Raw genomic sequence first — 17,633 nt, forward strand, 5'->3', positions numbered from 1 at the left:
TTGTGTTGGCTCATTAGGTGGAAAACCTACAACTACCAGAATGCACTGCGCAATAATGGCCCAATACACACTCTCACCAGTGGGTGATGTAATGTGAATTTGTCTGTTTTGACCATAGACTGTACGACCGACATTTTTCTATTCTCTTATGTCCCAATGCAGAAGTAATGTAAAGTATCTGTAGTTTGAGCAAAAGCCCCAAAGTCAGCAAAAATAAGATAACAGATGAGCAGGAAGACCTAGGGAAGGGAAATTATGGTTTGAATGTAAAAATAAAAAATGCTAAATTCATCACTCAAAAATAATAAAGGCCATGCATTATGAATGCTTTATCAATCAGCCTGGGCAATGTTACCTGGTCTAAGCAATGTCAAATGTTCTACATAGTTTTGAAACAAATATGTTAAATGCCAATAAATCCATCCTGACACAAATATGTGACTTCTACACAAACTTTTGTGGAGTTGAAACAATTATAGGAATAATCAGTCGGGCTGTTAACAGAAAGATTATTGGCAGCTGTCAAGCATTCTGAAAACATCAGCAGTTCCAGCCTCCCAATTGAGCTAAAAAAACAGCCAAAATCAATCTTCGGATGTAAACATAACTGTCAATAAGATATTGTCTGAACAAGGAGGAAAAGTCACTTTTTTCATTTACTAACCCAGGTACAGCACAGGTACAGCACAGTTGTTCTGCAGTGAAAAACAAACAGAAAGGGTGCTTCCTGCATTACTTACCACTAACATTAATTTGTAACAGACTATTTTATGTGATCTATATTTAACAGAAAATTAAATATCTGCAAAAGAAAGATTAAAATTAATAAATCAAGGATGTGGAAAATGTCAATTCAGCCATCTCACCAGTCCCCACTATTTGTTCCCCACAACAAAAAAAACAACTAAAAATTTGGATAAATTAAACGAGTTGTCTGCTGTTACAGATCAAAGCCATCGTGTTCACATCAAGAGATCAACACTGACTTTTATATGAGTTCCCTTCTCAAGAGCCGATCAGGCAGACAGAAGAAAACGTACTGTAGTGGGGGCTATACAAAGGGTGTATAGACATGCCATATATAAATAAATAATTTAATATCTGTAATTATAAATATTACGTTGTACTGATTCAACATGTAGTATGTGAAATTTCTCTTTATTTTGGAATTTTTTTAGGTGTGAATTATTCTTTATTTAAAAATTTTAATGCAGAACTCATGGTGTCCTGTCATTATTACGTTTGGCATCACTTGCATACACACAAACTCATTTGTATCACTTTGCTTGTGGATTCCTTGTGTTGATGATCAATGGATGATCTGCTGCTGCTGGCTAACTCATCTATAATGATGTTATGGAATCCCTTCATTTCTGAAATTAAGTCGGTGAGTAAAATGTACAGTCATAGCTGACTTGCTGACCAATGAAGCGACTCATGGATGAAGCTATGTTTTCACAGTTTGTAATTAGATATGTTGTTTTCCTTTTGTAGTTCTGAAAATGTATAAATGAGTACGAGAGGCTGAGGAAGTAACTACAAGCACTCCAAGTAGATTTGGTTTATCAAATCTGTTAGTAAAGCAACACATTAAAAAGTGCATAAAACAAGCACAACAAATACTAAAATAAATGGACTGCACTTGTATAGCAGTTTTCTAGTCTTGCAACCGCTCAAAGCTCTTTTACACTTCATGTCGTATTCACCCATTCACACGCACACTCACTGGAGGTCAAGAGTACCGGGCACCACCTGCTACTCAATAACCATTCACACGCACTCACACAGCAATGGCGTAGCATCGGGAGCAATTTGGGGTTCAGTATTTTGCAAGAATATGTTGACAGGAGAAGCCAAAGAACGAACAACCAACCCTCCAATTAGTCAATGACCTGCTCTACCTCTGAGCCGCAGCCGCACAAAGTAGGTTGGACCACCGTGTTTGGTCATATACTTTATATTTAAACATTACTGTTACAACCAGAAATGAAAAAAGAAATGAACAAGACTGTCAATTTGACACATCTATGCAGTTTAAGTACTATTTGTCTACCCAGATGTGATTGTTGTTCTTGGTGCAACATCACTGTGATTCAATCTATACAAAAACCTGCTAGTAGCATAAAATCTGTGAATGAAATGAAATATTGAAATATAATGTGGGAAATAGACTGCTAAATATCTGATTCTCTTAAAATTATGAATCACACACAAGCACGCCGGGCTGGGAATAACATCACATTATCTTCATCAATCACTAATAACATTATGGAAGAGTTGGGGCAACAGGACGTTATACGTGTATGAAAAAGTGTGACACTGCTTAAAACAATAATTTAATCTAAAACCTTGATAAAGTTTTAAAAAAATATACTATCCTTGAAAGAATCAAAATACAGGGAAACACACAGTCAAAACTTTCAGTTTATTTTAATGTGGTTGTCTCTGCTGAAAAGATAAGCTTCATTTATTCACTTCAGGATCTGCTGTGTTTCTCTTAGTAGTATTCATCCTCAAGGTTTGGTTGATAAGGGTTTTCAGTGTCAGGTGACAGCAGAGGAGGGGGGAAGGGCCTCTCACCATAATCTGCAGCAACACAAATACAATCAGGTGTATGGAAAGGATCCAATTAATATTTTAACCACATTCATTGTCCTCTATGTTTTATCAGTGTTCCTGTTGTTCAGTGTTTGTTTTGGACACAGAACACTTGGAACCTTGTTTGCCAAGGCACCGGGACATGTAATTAGGGATAACAAATTGCTAAGCAACTTGGATAAACAAATATGAGCTTTCTTACCGTCAGTAACGCTATCGTGGAGTTTGTGATGGCTGGGGTCAAAGAGCAACTTTAACTCTGCTGTACCTTCATCTGCTCTGCTAGAAAACACAACACCAGATGAAAACAGAGTGACAGTAATATTTTCACACACTGTAGGACTCAGTGTGTTTACATGCACATAATAAGGTATTTACAATACACAAGAAATTACCACAGTTACAATACTTCCACAGGAACTGCTCCCGGTGCTGCTCCATCATAAAAGCCCCCCTCCAGCCAGTGTTACTTCCTGTTTAAAGTTTTACTACTTTTTATAGTGCAGCAGGGTTGATAGGGTTTTTTTTATTGGCCAATACATTTATACATCAAAAAGTCTACGCGATTTTTCCATTGGTTTTTGGATTATTGGCAAAAGTAAGCTCTGTGGAAAACAAAACTTTTCCAATACTTGGATGTATTGTAAAAATCTAAAACAAATGAACGGCCTTTTAATGTTTTTAAAGTATAAATGCAATCACCAGAAGTAAAAACCTAGCTTTAGACTATCAACAAACTATACGGTTGCATGACTTAACGTTGCCACTACAGCAAGGCTGGAAAGTGGCGTTCAGCACTCTGAAGTCCCATTTAGCCACTTGTTAGCATCTGCCTTTTTTTATGACACCTAAAGGCTTCACAATTTACAAGTGGGGTATTTAGGCCCCATGTCCACCAAAGTATTTTTCCCCACCTGAAAATGCTAGGCACTACTCAGAAAACACCAAGCTGGGAGCGTCTCTTAAACCCCTTTCCCAACAAAATGAGCACAGGCACATGGGTTTTTCAAACACGGGTAAGCCCCTGAAAACAGGCTATAGACTGCTTTCCTATGACCAGTACAGCCGAGTACATGGCTCTGCAGCAAACGAGTATGAGTACGTGTGGGTTGGCTTGGTGTGTCTGACGTCACGGAAAGGCTGGACAACAAGTAAACAATAGACAGCTGCATGGCCAGAGATGTGTGAAAACTTAAGGTGGTTACTTTTAACATATCTTACTTAATCAGTCTCTCTCAAACTCCGTGCAGACTAACTTGGATCGATGTTTGAGCTCTGCGTTGGTGGAGACAGATGGTAATTGGTGGCACAGTATCATTGGATCTTGCCGGTTAAGGAGCTGAAATTAGCTCGTTCAGAGGCATAAAATACCAGTGTCTGCTGCAGAGTCACTTGACCGTGTGTGAATGCCAACTGTAAACTTTCCCATTGCATTAAAAAGCGTGATGTTAGCAGGTGTTAGCGTTTTTTGTGCAGTGGGAATGAGGCTTTATATATCCAGGGCTGGCAAAAGGTTTGGATTTGCTATACAAATATAGTGTTTCCCATTAATAACCAAGACTATGGTGGCCACCATAGTCCAATTTGTCCCATCTCAATGTTTCAATGTAGCTGGACTGTTAATCAAGAGTGTTATTAAAACACTGTTGTATTATTTATAGTACAGTAGAGACTTAAAGGAGTAGCAGAACGTCAGGCATTAAAAGTCCTAAATCTCTTTCACATACAAAAATCTGCTAATACATCCTCTCATCTATCGATCTGATCAGCTGTGAACAAATCAACACAACAAATCCACCTCAAGAGTGACATTCAGAGACCTGCAAAAACGTTGGTTATTAGAGTGAGACCACAGATTAGCGGCATCTAATGAAGAACCTATTCGAAGAATAAACTGGCCACTGACGAGGAAAACGAGAATGCTGAAATGTTGATTGATGTCCGGGTTCTAGGACTTATTCCTGCACCACTCTATCTGTGTGAGACTTTGTGATGCATTCAGTCTTTTTGTGGAAATCTGTTTATCTGGTGTGGCTCCTATCAGTTGAAGAGTGACTTATGTTTGCAGAGGGCCATTAAGTGTATAACATCAGTGTAACATGGGTGGTGGAATGTGTGCAGAAAGGTCCACAAACACAAAGATAACGAAGAGAGCTTGAGTGTGCTTACAGATCCTGTCTGACGGCATCCTGAACAAAACATCTTTTTATTATGTCCAGCCCATTGTACACTTTTGTAATAATTACGCTTCAGAATCAGCATCTTGATACTATATTTCAACTCCTGAAAAATTTGAGCAAAAAAGTGTTTCTTTTTTTTTTTATAGTCATAGTCTCTGTATTTCCTGAAATCCTATTCTCATAAAGCCCTTTTAAATGTAAACTAAATACTTATTTTAGTTTATTTTAGAATGGATTTTTCCAACAATACACAATTTGTGTGTAAAAATGTCTTTTTCTGCTCAAAAATTAGCCTGTATGTGTCTGCTTGGACTGGAGTGTTTTACACAAATTCCCTGGCCCCTCCCAAACCCTGACATAACAGATAAAAGTCCAGGATTTATTTTGTATTTGGAAACCTCACCATAAACTGTCACAGCTGCTGCCCCAAGTGTTAAAAGCAGAACACTGGCTAACAAAAGCCCTACTTTTTGCCTCTTACACATAGCTGCTGATAGCATCACCAAGCCAGATAAGCACTGTAAATTATGTCTCCGCAATGGCAGTAAACACAATACACAGGCCACTGATAAGTGATGTGAGCTTTCCAAGATATTGAGGGCCTTCAAACACTAATAACCCTGTCCCAGGTAAAACACCTGAATCAACACAGTGACTCTCTCAATGGGGATATTAATATCTAATATGCTTCTAGTGACTGATATAGCTCAACTGCCACTCTTCCAGCAGAAAAACCAAGTCTAGCAGTAGCCTTCCTTCCTCCTTCGTCTTTTTAAGATCCAACAAGTTTTACCTCAGGTCGGACTCATTAGCTCCGGCTATCAGCTCTACATCCATGCTACACAGTCAGTCAATAAGGTGGTGAGAAAAACCTTGCGTCCCATAAAATGAGCACAGCCAACAGGTTCTCATCCTAAGTCGTCACATATTGCCGCTCTGCAGTAGACTTCTGCGTCTACATATTGAGATTTGAGTACTATTCCGCATCTGCTGGTTATGTTACAGGATGCCGCTGACATAATGTCAACAAATGCACATGGGGGATGCTGCTGTACATGGTTGTGTGTTTATACAACGGGAACACATGGCAACCAACGTTGGTAAAAAAGGCCATGTACAAAGGCTATGTCCCTGCCACAGCGGCCGCGGGTTCAATGCCACCCCACAGCCCTTTGCTAAATGTCAGAGCCTCTCTCTCCTCCTTGCACACTACAGCTTTCGTCAGATACAAAAGAAATAATTTAAAAAAAAAAACAATATGTTGGCAAAGATGGTTAGGTTTAGACAACAAGGGTATGGATGATTAGGATTAGGGGAAGGAGGAACATGGTAAGGTGTTGAAAAAAAACATCACATTTGGACGGGAAGTGAACACTGGACTCACATGACTGGACTGGACACCGGACTTGCATGAAAAGTCCGGGGTTTGTTGGATCCATCCACCTCCCCTCGCCAGTCCTACAGGTGCCCTTGCGCTACTTTATATTACGTTGTTACCATCAGTGTTTCAACCTGACGCCGTCCTGACGTGCTTCATGTGCACACGACAGGTTCAATCCAGCCAAGTTCTCAAGTAGAGCTGCACGTGTACGTATCATGTGGATGCGACCGGTGCCGTCTGGCCATCTGCCGGTGCATAATTACACCATGACTGGTTTTATCTGGATGTGTTCTCAGCTGAAGCCGTCCAGTGGCATTTTATGCACAGGTGTAAAGTGCCTTTTGGTGTTGCATACCTGCACCAAAAGCACTGTCAATGCAGCGCTATTTTACGAGTCCGGAATGAGAACAGGCTGGCACAGCAGAAACGTCAGATAGGTCAGACCACTGTGTTTAACTAAAAATCTGTAAATGTTATAGTTACGGCTGGAAATGAAAACAGAAATCAACAAGTTTGCTACCTTTACATTTCTGCACAACAGAAATAAACTGTCTGTTGTCAAACTGGAGTTGACTGTTGTTGTATGATATTCTTATAATAATACTTCTGCCTCAATAACAGCAACCTTTTCCCTCCTCAACTGAAATGTCAATACAAACAAAAGTTAGTCGTCTACTGATTCTCCAACAGAAAGAAGTAAGGAGTAAAGCACAAATAAAAACCTACCTGCTCAGCAAAGGTGCAAAATGACCTCCACCAAACACAACAGAGAAAAGGAGGAGAGCGATGACCGATTTACTGATCTTCATCATCTTTTATAAGGAACTGTAAACAGGATGCCTTGAGTGAACTACAGCATAAAGCCACAAGAAAAGTCTGATTCTTAATGTTCCTTAAATAATAACACAATGACACATTTGGAATGTTTCCATTTAACCCTGTGAGTGTTTATGTAATCTCACTTCCACATGATCACACTAGCAAGAGAAGACACATGAAAGGTGTGCTGTGACTTTGGAGAGGTCTGTGTCTGCGCTTCCATCAACCTACACCCATTAAATTGTGGCTTTTGCACTCTATATTGTTTAAAAGCCACTGCCAGTACTGAAATGTGGCGAAAAGCATGCAACACCTCAAGTATAAAGAACAATTTTATTGTGAAACCAAGTGGTTTCACTGTCTGATGAAGCAGATGGTGCATCAGGATGTTTGTTTACAAAGTTCAAATGGATATTTTCAGACGGAGGGTGAATACAGTTGCTGCAGCGAAGGACAATATAACAGCAAGTCTAGTATATTGCTGGGCCGTGTATGAAACACTAGAGGGCTTTTAATTTGAAACAACGGCTTATAATTTGAAACAGAAAGTGGCCGGCAGTCACCCAGTTACATACTCCAGCCTTTGCCTTGACTTTAGCTTGTAGGGCTAGCCCCTAGCACCGATAACAGACATGGGCGATATCACTGTATTACGGTATACCAGGTTATGTAGCTGAAAGACACAATGACACCTAGTGGTGGAGGAAGAAACTACAGGACTGTAAACAGCCAGCAAGCAGAGAGGGAGACTGTGGGGAGTAACAGCATGTTTTTTACATCTAACTTAGTGAATTGAGGATTTATATTCGAACAGTGTACTTACTAGATTACTAGCAACAGTATCCAAGATAGTTTGGATGAGTTTTATTCTGTGTGTGTCCAGTTTGAATGAAGTGTGTGTTATGATGGGTCAATGTGGACATTAAACCTCATCAGTCTTCTGTGACAAAGAGAAAGTTGATTTCAAAAGCTGTACAGTTGTATTTTTCTTTTTAATAAGGAAAGTAAGAGTGAGAATATTAATTTATTTTTTATTTTTTTAGCATTTTGTGGATTTCTAGTGCGAATTTATTCGTCTGAAAAGCATAAAATAAGCAGTGCACTCTCCATCCTGCACCTATTTTTCCACTGCAGTTTACCCTGAGCTGTTTTAGTTGATAACATAACTGCTTATCAACACAAGTGAGACATAAGGACTTCTTAGAAAAAAATAGTATTACTTGAAATGACAAGGCACATGATGAATATATAATTATATATAAATAAATCCCTAACAGCTGATTAAGCTCCTGCTTTACTGATTATGGAGGAAGGTCAGTTACTTCCTCCTTGAATTACAGCTAACTGTAAGGCAACATTTCTAGTGAAGACTTCCTCATCAATACGTGGTTTTTACTTAAATCATGCCGTTGAAAGACAAAACCTGTACGGCACATTTATCATTCCCTAGGCTTGCTGGAGGACAAAAAAAATAGCCTGTCCAAACTGAGCCGTCCCCTGTTTGACCCCTCCCTGATAACATCACACCTTACACACAGAAGGAAATCCCTGCAGCCGTAAGACCAATTTGACCATTTTGAAATAAGTTTCCAGAGGAAAAATAGTCCTGTGAATGATCTGGGCATGTTGTGGACTTCAACCTGGTAACGACAACAACTACCGCTATAACAAGGGGTAAGTCATCAGCGATGTTTCTGTCATGAAACCTGTGGCTGACTTTTTGACTGTTTAAAAAAAGGTTGCAGTTTTTTTTGTTTTTTTTTATTATTGTTGTTGTTTCTCCCTGTAATCAACACATTTTTACTTGACTGTAATAAATGTAAATTATTTTTCAACAATCTTTTTCACAAAATGAAATCAATTTAAAAAAAAGTTTATGGTTCATTTGGAATGAAACATTTTCTGGATGTCTGTCACTCCTAAAATCAGGAAATACTTGTTTTACTCACCGGCCTGTTAATAATTACACAAGATGGTAACATGTAACAAAACAGACTTTTTTAACAGTGTAAATGTTCAGCCATTGGAGAGGGCTATATCAAATACATTTTGATAATACTATTCAATTTATTAACATTTGTAGCTTTAATCTCCACAATTTGATGAGTTCTAGAATTCTGAAATGTATGCATGATATATTTTACAAACACAAAAATTATTGTTATGTAACCTCATATCTGTCAGTGTTGCCACAAAAATAAGCAATTACAACTTCTGAATGTCAATAATGTTGGGAGTAGTGAAACAGGTAGTGAACTTGAACACAGTCCTTGTGTGAGATTTATCAGTGTGTCATCACACTTAATCCTTTTGGCCGAGGAACAGTGGTGGGAGTCTGTTTTGTAACTGGTTTCACTGTAGTGTAAACTGAACATTGTTTTCTTTAAGGTGCCGTTTTATCCACCAGCAAAAAAATACCTTCACCTGCTGCAAGACTTTTGTTTGGTGGAAAATGAAGCGGCAGTTTTTCACAGCTGGGAGGTATCCTGTCTTTCATCTTCTATAGATCTCATTCTTTTATTGAGTGATGTAATTTTTACTAACTACTGAAAAAAAAAATGTATCTATGTACCCAATTCGCACACAGCATTACATAACTTTCACCATGTTCTATATTTAGCAGTCACTTTAGTCCTTCTCCTACACACAACGTGGACAAATATCTGCATGCTCAGTGTAAAATCAATCACAGTGTGTCATTTACAACCGTATATCACTTAGGCTGAACTTAGTTGTTCTCTTTTTTGTTTGCTCTTGCATTGTTAAAGTGGATTCAAGGAAAGGTGTGCTGGAATCTTCTGCTTTCTTTTGTTAGTCTTCAGCCTCACTTCCTTATATTTAAGGTGAGTGAATTATTGCCTTTGAAGACCTGGGAGCACATAAGAGTCAAATTATTCATTATTATTTCCAAAAGTCACTTAGAATGATATTTTTTCCAGTCTCACAATGGTCATTTTTCAATATTAGACATTTAGTGAGCTTCATGTCTGGTGAAATCCTGCCGGTGGCCAGTAACGGAAAACTGACACAGAGCATCAACTTAGACGACACACTTAACTTTGGGTAAGAGATGTGACTTGTGTCAATTTACCTAAAGGTCATATTGTAAAACAAAGCATTGCCCAACTGCCTTTACAAAGACATAACAAAAATAATAACTTCTGAGTCATCATAAAATGTCAACCTCATTTGCATCTTTGCCATATTCAAAATACAAACTTTGTGATGATGATTTTGATTTATAAGTAAGAACTTTGTGTTACCTGAAGTAGATAAATTAATAGATTATCTCTGAATTGACCTGAGAACTTTTGGATATTGTTTAAGTTAATTGTAATGTTTTGGTTGCCTAAAAAAGTCTTGTTCAGCATTTGGTTATACTAAAAGAATCTATAAGGACTCAGATGTTCAGTTTTTCTAATAAGTGCGCACACACTTACACAAGATAAAGAAGACTGGAAGTTTGCGAAGGTTTCTGCCAGTAAATCGGGGAGAAAATGGTTAACATTTGCTCGCCAACCTTCATTTATGTACAAACCCATTCTAGCTCCCCTCATTTTTGCAGAAAGCTCGATGAGGAAGACTGGGAAGCCCAGCAGTGTAGAATCCTGAAGGAGCTGCCAAGCTGGGTTTTGGTGAAGCACAGCGTAGCAGATCGGAAAAATGTGTATTGAGTCTTGAAATATCTTAAATTAAAATTTTTGAGGCCTTAAAATGTACAAAATTATGCAGTGTTAATTTCAGCACCAAACTGTTTAACTGTTTATTAGAAGACAAAACGGGTATTCTGAACAGAAACTAGCTCGGCAATAAGAGGCAACATAAGATCATATTAAACTCCACAGAGAATCAAAAATACTCTTTTTGGTATATTATATCAAATATCATTAAATTGAGAACATTTAAAATATAAAGCAAATATTATAGTAGTTTCATTATTAATATTATGATTGAAACTGCAAGAAAATACCTATTTTATTGAGCAGTTATGGTACAACATCTACGAATTTCTTTTGGCACTTAATATTTCATTAATTGCTCATGATTGAGGACATGATGTCAAGCTTTGTTTGCTTGTTTCTTTACCTCACCTGCACCACCCTGGCTTATTCTGTTGTATTTCTGTTGTTTTGTTTTGTGCAAATACACCTTAAACTTAAAAATCTTGTCCTCATAAAACTGTTTAACTGTTTACATCTTTCATCTCAGCACCAGACAGGAGGTTGAAACAAGAACATCCTGGAATGCTCCTATTATCTGGGAGGGGATGTTTGACCCCAGTCTGTACGACCGTAAGCACATCCAAAACAACTCATCTGTGGCCCTCACTGTGTTCGCTGTGGGAAGGTACTTATTTAACACTAGAAGTGTTGGTAGCACTTTATCAAAGGACTTCATATAAAAAATGCCTTTTTCCAAACTTGGTAGAGATCAAGAAACCCTGAATCTACCTGAGCAAGACACCAGGGTTTCCCACAGCCTAAGACAAGTTTGATTTAAGTCTTTGTAGGAGCCGCATTTACGCTACCGTCTTCATGATGACACTCAAAATGAAATTTAACACCAATTTTATAATAACCAAATAGAAGAAAAACATAAGATGAACCAAGATCAATATGTTGGGTAATAAAAATTGGAGCAAATGTTTACGACAAAATAAAAACTTTTTTGTCTGGTGGCAGAGATAGGGACAAACAGAGCTAGCAAACAGGTGATGTTTGTTGCCGAATGTTCTTGGTAATTTCAAATATCTTACTCTGCATATGTGGGATTACACTGTGCAATCTTTGGTGTTTAAAACAAATAAATAAATAATATTAGATTTTATGCAATGTAAAAAAAAGAATCATCAAATCCTATTTCCTATGTATCTTTAAGACTTTTGAAAGATTGATTTAAGAGATTTTAGTACCAATTAAGGCTTTATTTTTGGTTAATTAATTCAATGTATTTAAAGACTTCTAAGGATCTGCAGGAACCCTGGATACAGTAAAGTTATTTACACTATGTCCCAAGAGCAAACAAATGTTTGACTAAAACGCCACATCGTATTCCATCTGTCCACACTGGATCAATAAATGGGTAACTATCATGTCATGTAAACAAACCACCTATCAACTCAGGTCTCAGAGTAAACACTGAAAAGTTGGGTGAGAACTTACTTCCTTGTTATTCATATTCACAACAATACTACTGTGGGCACTTTATAGATACTATTGTTTTAACTATCATGCTACATCATACCAGTATCTTCACTTTTTAAAACAAGGTAGCTTGCTAGCAAGCTCTGCTGCTCTGCATTACCAGAAACATTCATCAGTTAGGACAGTCCAATAGAAAGCAAAACAGTAGAACTGATTTAGAAACTCACTTGTGTTGCATCTAGTTAGGACACGGTGTTATAGCTGAATATCAAACTATGGCACAGTTTGAAAAGAGAATAATATTTAAGACAAACTTGATGACACAATATATTTTCCACAATAGCAGTCAGGGAGAAATGCTTGTTTATTACCTTGCACTTCACTCTCCCTTCAGTTGTGTTGACATGGCTCCACCAGCCCATAAGTCCTTCCTCTTGTTTCCTATTTTTCACATCAAAGTTAGCAACCACATTGTTAAATACCTGCACTTCTCTGTGAGGCATCATGCAAATGTACCATGTATGACAGCAGACATCACATATAGGATTAGAAGGATGGGGGACAACTAAGCTTGGGTCTAGACTCAAAGCAATGACACCAGTGTTAAAACAGTCTAAAAGGTCAGCAGATGTGAATGTGTATGATAGATGTTTCAAATAATAAAATGAAAAAAAATAATAGTTTGGTATTTTGTACTGTTTTTCTCATCATCTAAGTGGGTTATGAGCAACAGCACTTGTTTGTCTCTTTGTCTCTTCCCAAGGTACCTTGATGCCTACCTCAACACTTTCCTTACCTCTGCAGAACAGCATTTTATGTTGGGATTACAAGTGACGTATTACGTGTTTACGGATCTACCAGAAAAGGTACCAAAGATCAAGCTTGGTCCTCACCGGAGCCTGAGGGTTATCCAGGTGGAAAAGCACTCCAGATGGCAGGACATCTCCATGATGCGCATGAAAACGATATCAGATGCCATAGAATCAGAGATTCGTCACCATTGCAATTATATCTTCTGCTTTGACGTGGATCAGGAGTTTAAGGGAAGATTTGGCTCAGAGGCTCTGGGGGATTCTGTGGCTCTGCTACACGCATGGTTTTATAAACTTCCAAAGTACCAATTTACCTATGACAGAAACCCCAAATCCAAAGCCTACATGGAAACTGGCGATTATTACTACCACGCTGCACTCTTTGGAGGCTTGCTGGAAAATGTGAAGGATTTGGCAGATCACTGCTTTCTGGGTATCATGGAGGACAAAGAAAACAATGTGGAGGCTCGGTGGCATGATGAGAGTCATCTGAACAAGTACTTTTGGCTTCACAAGCCAAGCAGGCTGCTCTCCCCTGAGTACTGCTGGGACGGGGTGATTGCTGAGAATAGTGACATACATGTCACTCGCCTAGTTTGGGCACCAAAACATTATGACAAACTTCGTACTAAGTAGAGCGGCTAGAAGATCAACAAAATTGGACTAACTTTGTGAGAAAAGTGTAAGCATGTTTACTATAGGCTTCATTTTGGACTCCTACCTTGAAAGATGGGGCAGTGGATAACATTTCTTTGTGAAAATAAAACTCAGATAAATGTTAATGGTTGTTTTTGTGTTCAAGAGTGTCTTAGAAGGACTGCACTTACAAAACTTATGTAAAATTAATATTACTTACAATTTTAAGATTCAGTAAATATTTTTATAAAGCAAATTTTCCAAGATAATTCTGACTAGCAATTCATTTTTTCCTCTCTTTTTTGTTTTGAGGAAGTTTTGAAAAATATATTGAACAATTTGGTGCCTCACATTTGTATATATGTTATGTTCTCAGTAATACTGCTGTCTCCTAGGGTTACACAGTTATTTAAATATTACTATCACAATTTTGGCTTGCGACAGTTAAATGAACATGATCAACTGCAAAATTGACAAAATGTTTGCTGTGCTAATTGAAAACTCTGCTGCAAATCAAATCAAGTGCTTCCTAAAACAACAGCCAGCCTCCACTTTCGAAAAGCTGTCCGCAATGCATGCACGCTGCAGCAGCAGCAGCCTGTGATAATGTTTCCTAAATGCTGCGACTGCAGATGGCGAAACGGATACCATCAGTCAGCAACCCTCATCATACATTGTTTGGATGTATTTTTCTATTTAGAAGATAATCAATCATGCAAAGAGTGCACGAGACTTGTGTCTGTGCTGCAAAGCAGCGCAACTAACTTGTTAAACCATCTCAAAAAACCTTTCTGCAGTACAATCAATGAATGAAGGCCAGATGATTCACAATGCTAATATTATTTCAGAATCCCTGTCCTTGTCTGTGTCACCACAGACATCCATCATTGCTTTGAGGAGATACACTGAATTCAGGTGCGAATTAACATTGTTTGACATCCTATTTTGATGCAAAGATAAGTACATTTGCAACAATGTCATACAAACCGAAATCAATGCTCTGAAATAAAAATAATTTGTCCCCACAATTGATTAAAATTGATGATGATGATCTCCATATTGTTTAAAAATGAGTTATGTTCAGTTTGTGAGTTATGCCTTATCTGCCAATCTGTTTAGAGCTGCAGCTGTTGCAAGTGAAGGCTAACTTTTAGAGAGAACAGCTAAGTTCAACTTTTAATGTGCCTGACATGTTACTGTTCCATCTGTGCCCAGAGTGTGCTCTGTGCTTTGAGGGTGTGGCACAATGAAAAACTGAAAGATATATACAATTCAAAAGCTCTCCTAATGAACTATCGTTCTCCCCCAAAAAAAGGCAGAAAAACGGAGAACAAGCAAACTTCACATGGACAGGGCTCCCTATTGCTGTGATGCACCAGTGCTAACCACTGCACCACTGTGCTGCCTTCAATTTAAGCTATTCTATATTAATTTAATTATCTTTGGTCAACTTAGTCAAATTAGACTCCTTACATGAAGAAAAGACGAAAGCGTGCCAAAAGTAATGATCTAAACCTGCTGGCTATCTATCTATATGAATCTATCTATATGAATTGGGGAAATTGCAAAAGACTGAGCTTGAAATTTACAGTGTAGCTTTGTGGTGCACACAACATGATACTTCTATTCAATAACACAATTGGAGTGGAGCTGTCAGTCCTTGCCCTGAGGTCTATTTCTTTAAGAGGCAAAAATGTCCTCACACAATAACTCAGAGTTAGTAGTAGTAAATATAACATTTTTACTTATTCTATAGAATATCGTGCAAAGATGAGACATGGACATCTTCTGTACCAAGGATTTAGTTTTGTTAAAAATATAAATGCGTCAATGTCGCAAAACTTCCATTTTCTGTCTGATTATTATTATTATTATTATTATTATTATTATTATTATTATTATTATTATTATTTGAGTTAAATAACAGTCTAAACTCCAACAGTGCCCTTCACACCAGAGACAGATCAGCAAAGAAATGTTGTCATGGTTTATAAATCTGTTTGACAAGACATCTTTTTTTGTCATGGAACTCCAGAGGGCAGCTGAACGAGACAGAGAGTAGGCCTTAGTGAAAATTTAAGCAAAGGGGATGCAGAAAATTATCAGCAGAGAGAAAGCAGGCTGCTATCAATTGTTTTGTCCAGAGATGAAAACAGCCATGTTTTGGCTGAGAAGAAAGACACCATCACCACACAGAACATAAAAAGAGGAGTTCTAACATAAGCCCCTCACTGAGATCCCTGCTCAGACAATTAGGCAGAAGATGACCTTTTTTATATCACAGAGCCACAGACGGGGGATAGAGATGTGTGTATGTGTTGAGCATGACATGACTGGCTATGGTTAACAAGTACAAACAGCATCTCATCAGAGTTAGAGTATGATTGTGTGTGATGCGTGCATGGATGTCCCCTAGCATCTACAATACAATGGCATTTGGGAACCCTTAAAACAGAGACCTTTAAAATCGCTGCTGACCTCACACCACTACATGATGCATTACAGGTCATCATTTCTAATGCATCAGGTTAAAATATAACTTAAATTGCTTAACAGTCCTGCCGTTATGCAAAGTTTGTGATCTGTTCAACAACTGTTAAGTATTAACTCGTGGGGAAGTTGCCTCACTACGAACTGCATTTAATCAGTAACTGAATGATAAAGTTATGCCATAAACTTTTGCTGGTTTATGAATTTAATCTACCATTTCTTTAAATGACATTATTCACCTATGAAAGTCAAAATCTGTAATTAATGAAAAAAAGTGTACTCCACACCGAGGACGATCTCAGTACTTTGTGTTTGCTTTGAACAGCGCAGCATTTAAGGTTGATTCAGAGAGAGCAGGCTGTTAGGGCGGTGTGAAACTCTAAGGACTCTAAGGACTTTTGGACTCTTGATTACATCAAAATTATCAAGCCGCACAATGAAGACTTTTTCAAATGATCCCCCAGTTCGCTACACTGCACTGAAATTTGAAAAACAGTTGAAGCTGAAAGTTTTGGAAAGGTCAATTAAATGAATTATGAAACCAACCACTTCTTTTAGGAGCCGAGTTAGACAAGTCATCTACAGAGATGCGGTATTAAGCATCTGTCTTCACCAGAGGGTCCAGTGAAATGTGTTTTTTGTTGTTGTTGTTTTTTTAATTAAACATGGCTGAAAACACACATTAACAAAATTATCATTAACAAAATTAAATTGGCCATTTGACAAAAAAACTAATATTTATTTACAGTATACACTGATTACAACACTGAATGATAGGCATGGTGCACAGTAGCTCACCTGGTAGAAGGGGCGCCCTCTGCACAAAGGCTATGTCCTTTCCACAGCGCCCGCAGGTTCGACTCTCTGTCGCATATAATCCTCTCTGTCTTCTTTTTTCGTGCTGCCACTGTTCTATATAATAAGGGAAAAAGCCAAAAAAATTAAAACTTGGACTACTGCTATGTTTAATAAAAATATATTTTTTTAATTTAATTTCTCAGTCCCGTGGTGTTATATATTTGGATTAAAAGTTAGGATATTCAGGAATAAAAACTGAACTGAATATGCACTATGTTTCAGAAGATGTTCATGACGTCAAGGCATCAAAGCAAACCAAATACAACAATACACACAAGAGGCTAAAATAAGCTTGTGAAGCTGTTTGTGGGGCAAATGATTGCACAAGGCAATGAACCTTCACTGCATTGTTGAATTAACAGCTGGACAGCTACATATTGTAAACACAGTATTAAATTAAAACTTGGATGGATATTAAACACTCAGTAGTTAATAAGTGTTGGTTTACAGCACACTTTATTACATTCAAAGACAGATAGATCTGGGCCCATTGTCCCAACTTCTTATTATGGTCCTGCGGTTGATGTCACAATCTCCAATAGTTGCTATACTGGTAGCACGAATACAATTCTCTGTGTCCTGCTCGTGTGTAAATCATAGCCTGATGAATAAAGGATTTATATCGAAACATACCAATATTGATTTTCAAAAGTCTTTTTGATAATAATACCTAAATCAAGTCATTAATGAACTGTGAACAAGATAAATCTACAAC

General features: G+C 37.8%; 1 protein-coding gene across 1 annotated transcript; it reads left to right on the top strand.

Annotated features, from left to right (window-relative positions):
- The first annotated feature begins 9,430 nt into the window (after nt 1-9,430).
- LOC121945523 (alpha-1,3-galactosyltransferase 2-like) lies at nt 9,431-13,570 on the top strand. Its single transcript, XM_042489747.1, has 5 exons — nt 9,431-9,459; nt 9,747-9,821; nt 9,946-10,041; nt 11,188-11,325; nt 12,886-13,570. Exons 1-5 carry the CDS (start codon nt 9,431-9,433, stop codon nt 13,568-13,570), a joined length of 1,023 nt encoding a protein of 340 aa, XP_042345681.1.
- The last annotated feature ends 4,063 nt before the right edge of the window (nt 13,571-17,633 follow it).

The sequence above is a fragment of the Plectropomus leopardus genome, chromosome 1, assembly GCF_008729295.1.
Source record: "Plectropomus leopardus isolate mb chromosome 1, YSFRI_Pleo_2.0, whole genome shotgun sequence".
In the NCBI taxonomy this organism is placed as follows: domain Eukaryota; kingdom Metazoa; phylum Chordata; class Actinopteri; order Perciformes; family Serranidae; genus Plectropomus; species Plectropomus leopardus.

Coding starts and splice junctions, on each gene's coding strand:
- LOC121945523 (XM_042489747.1), top strand. CDS start 9,431: ATGAAGCGGCAGTTTTTCACAGCTGGGAG. Junction 9,460..9,746: donor CAGTTTTTCACAGCTGGGAG/GTATCCTGTCTT, acceptor GCATTGTTAAAG/TGGATTCAAGGAAAGGTGTG. Junction 10,042..11,187: donor GACGACACACTTAACTTTGG/GTAAGAGATGTG, acceptor CTTTCATCTCAG/CACCAGACAGGAGGTTGAAA.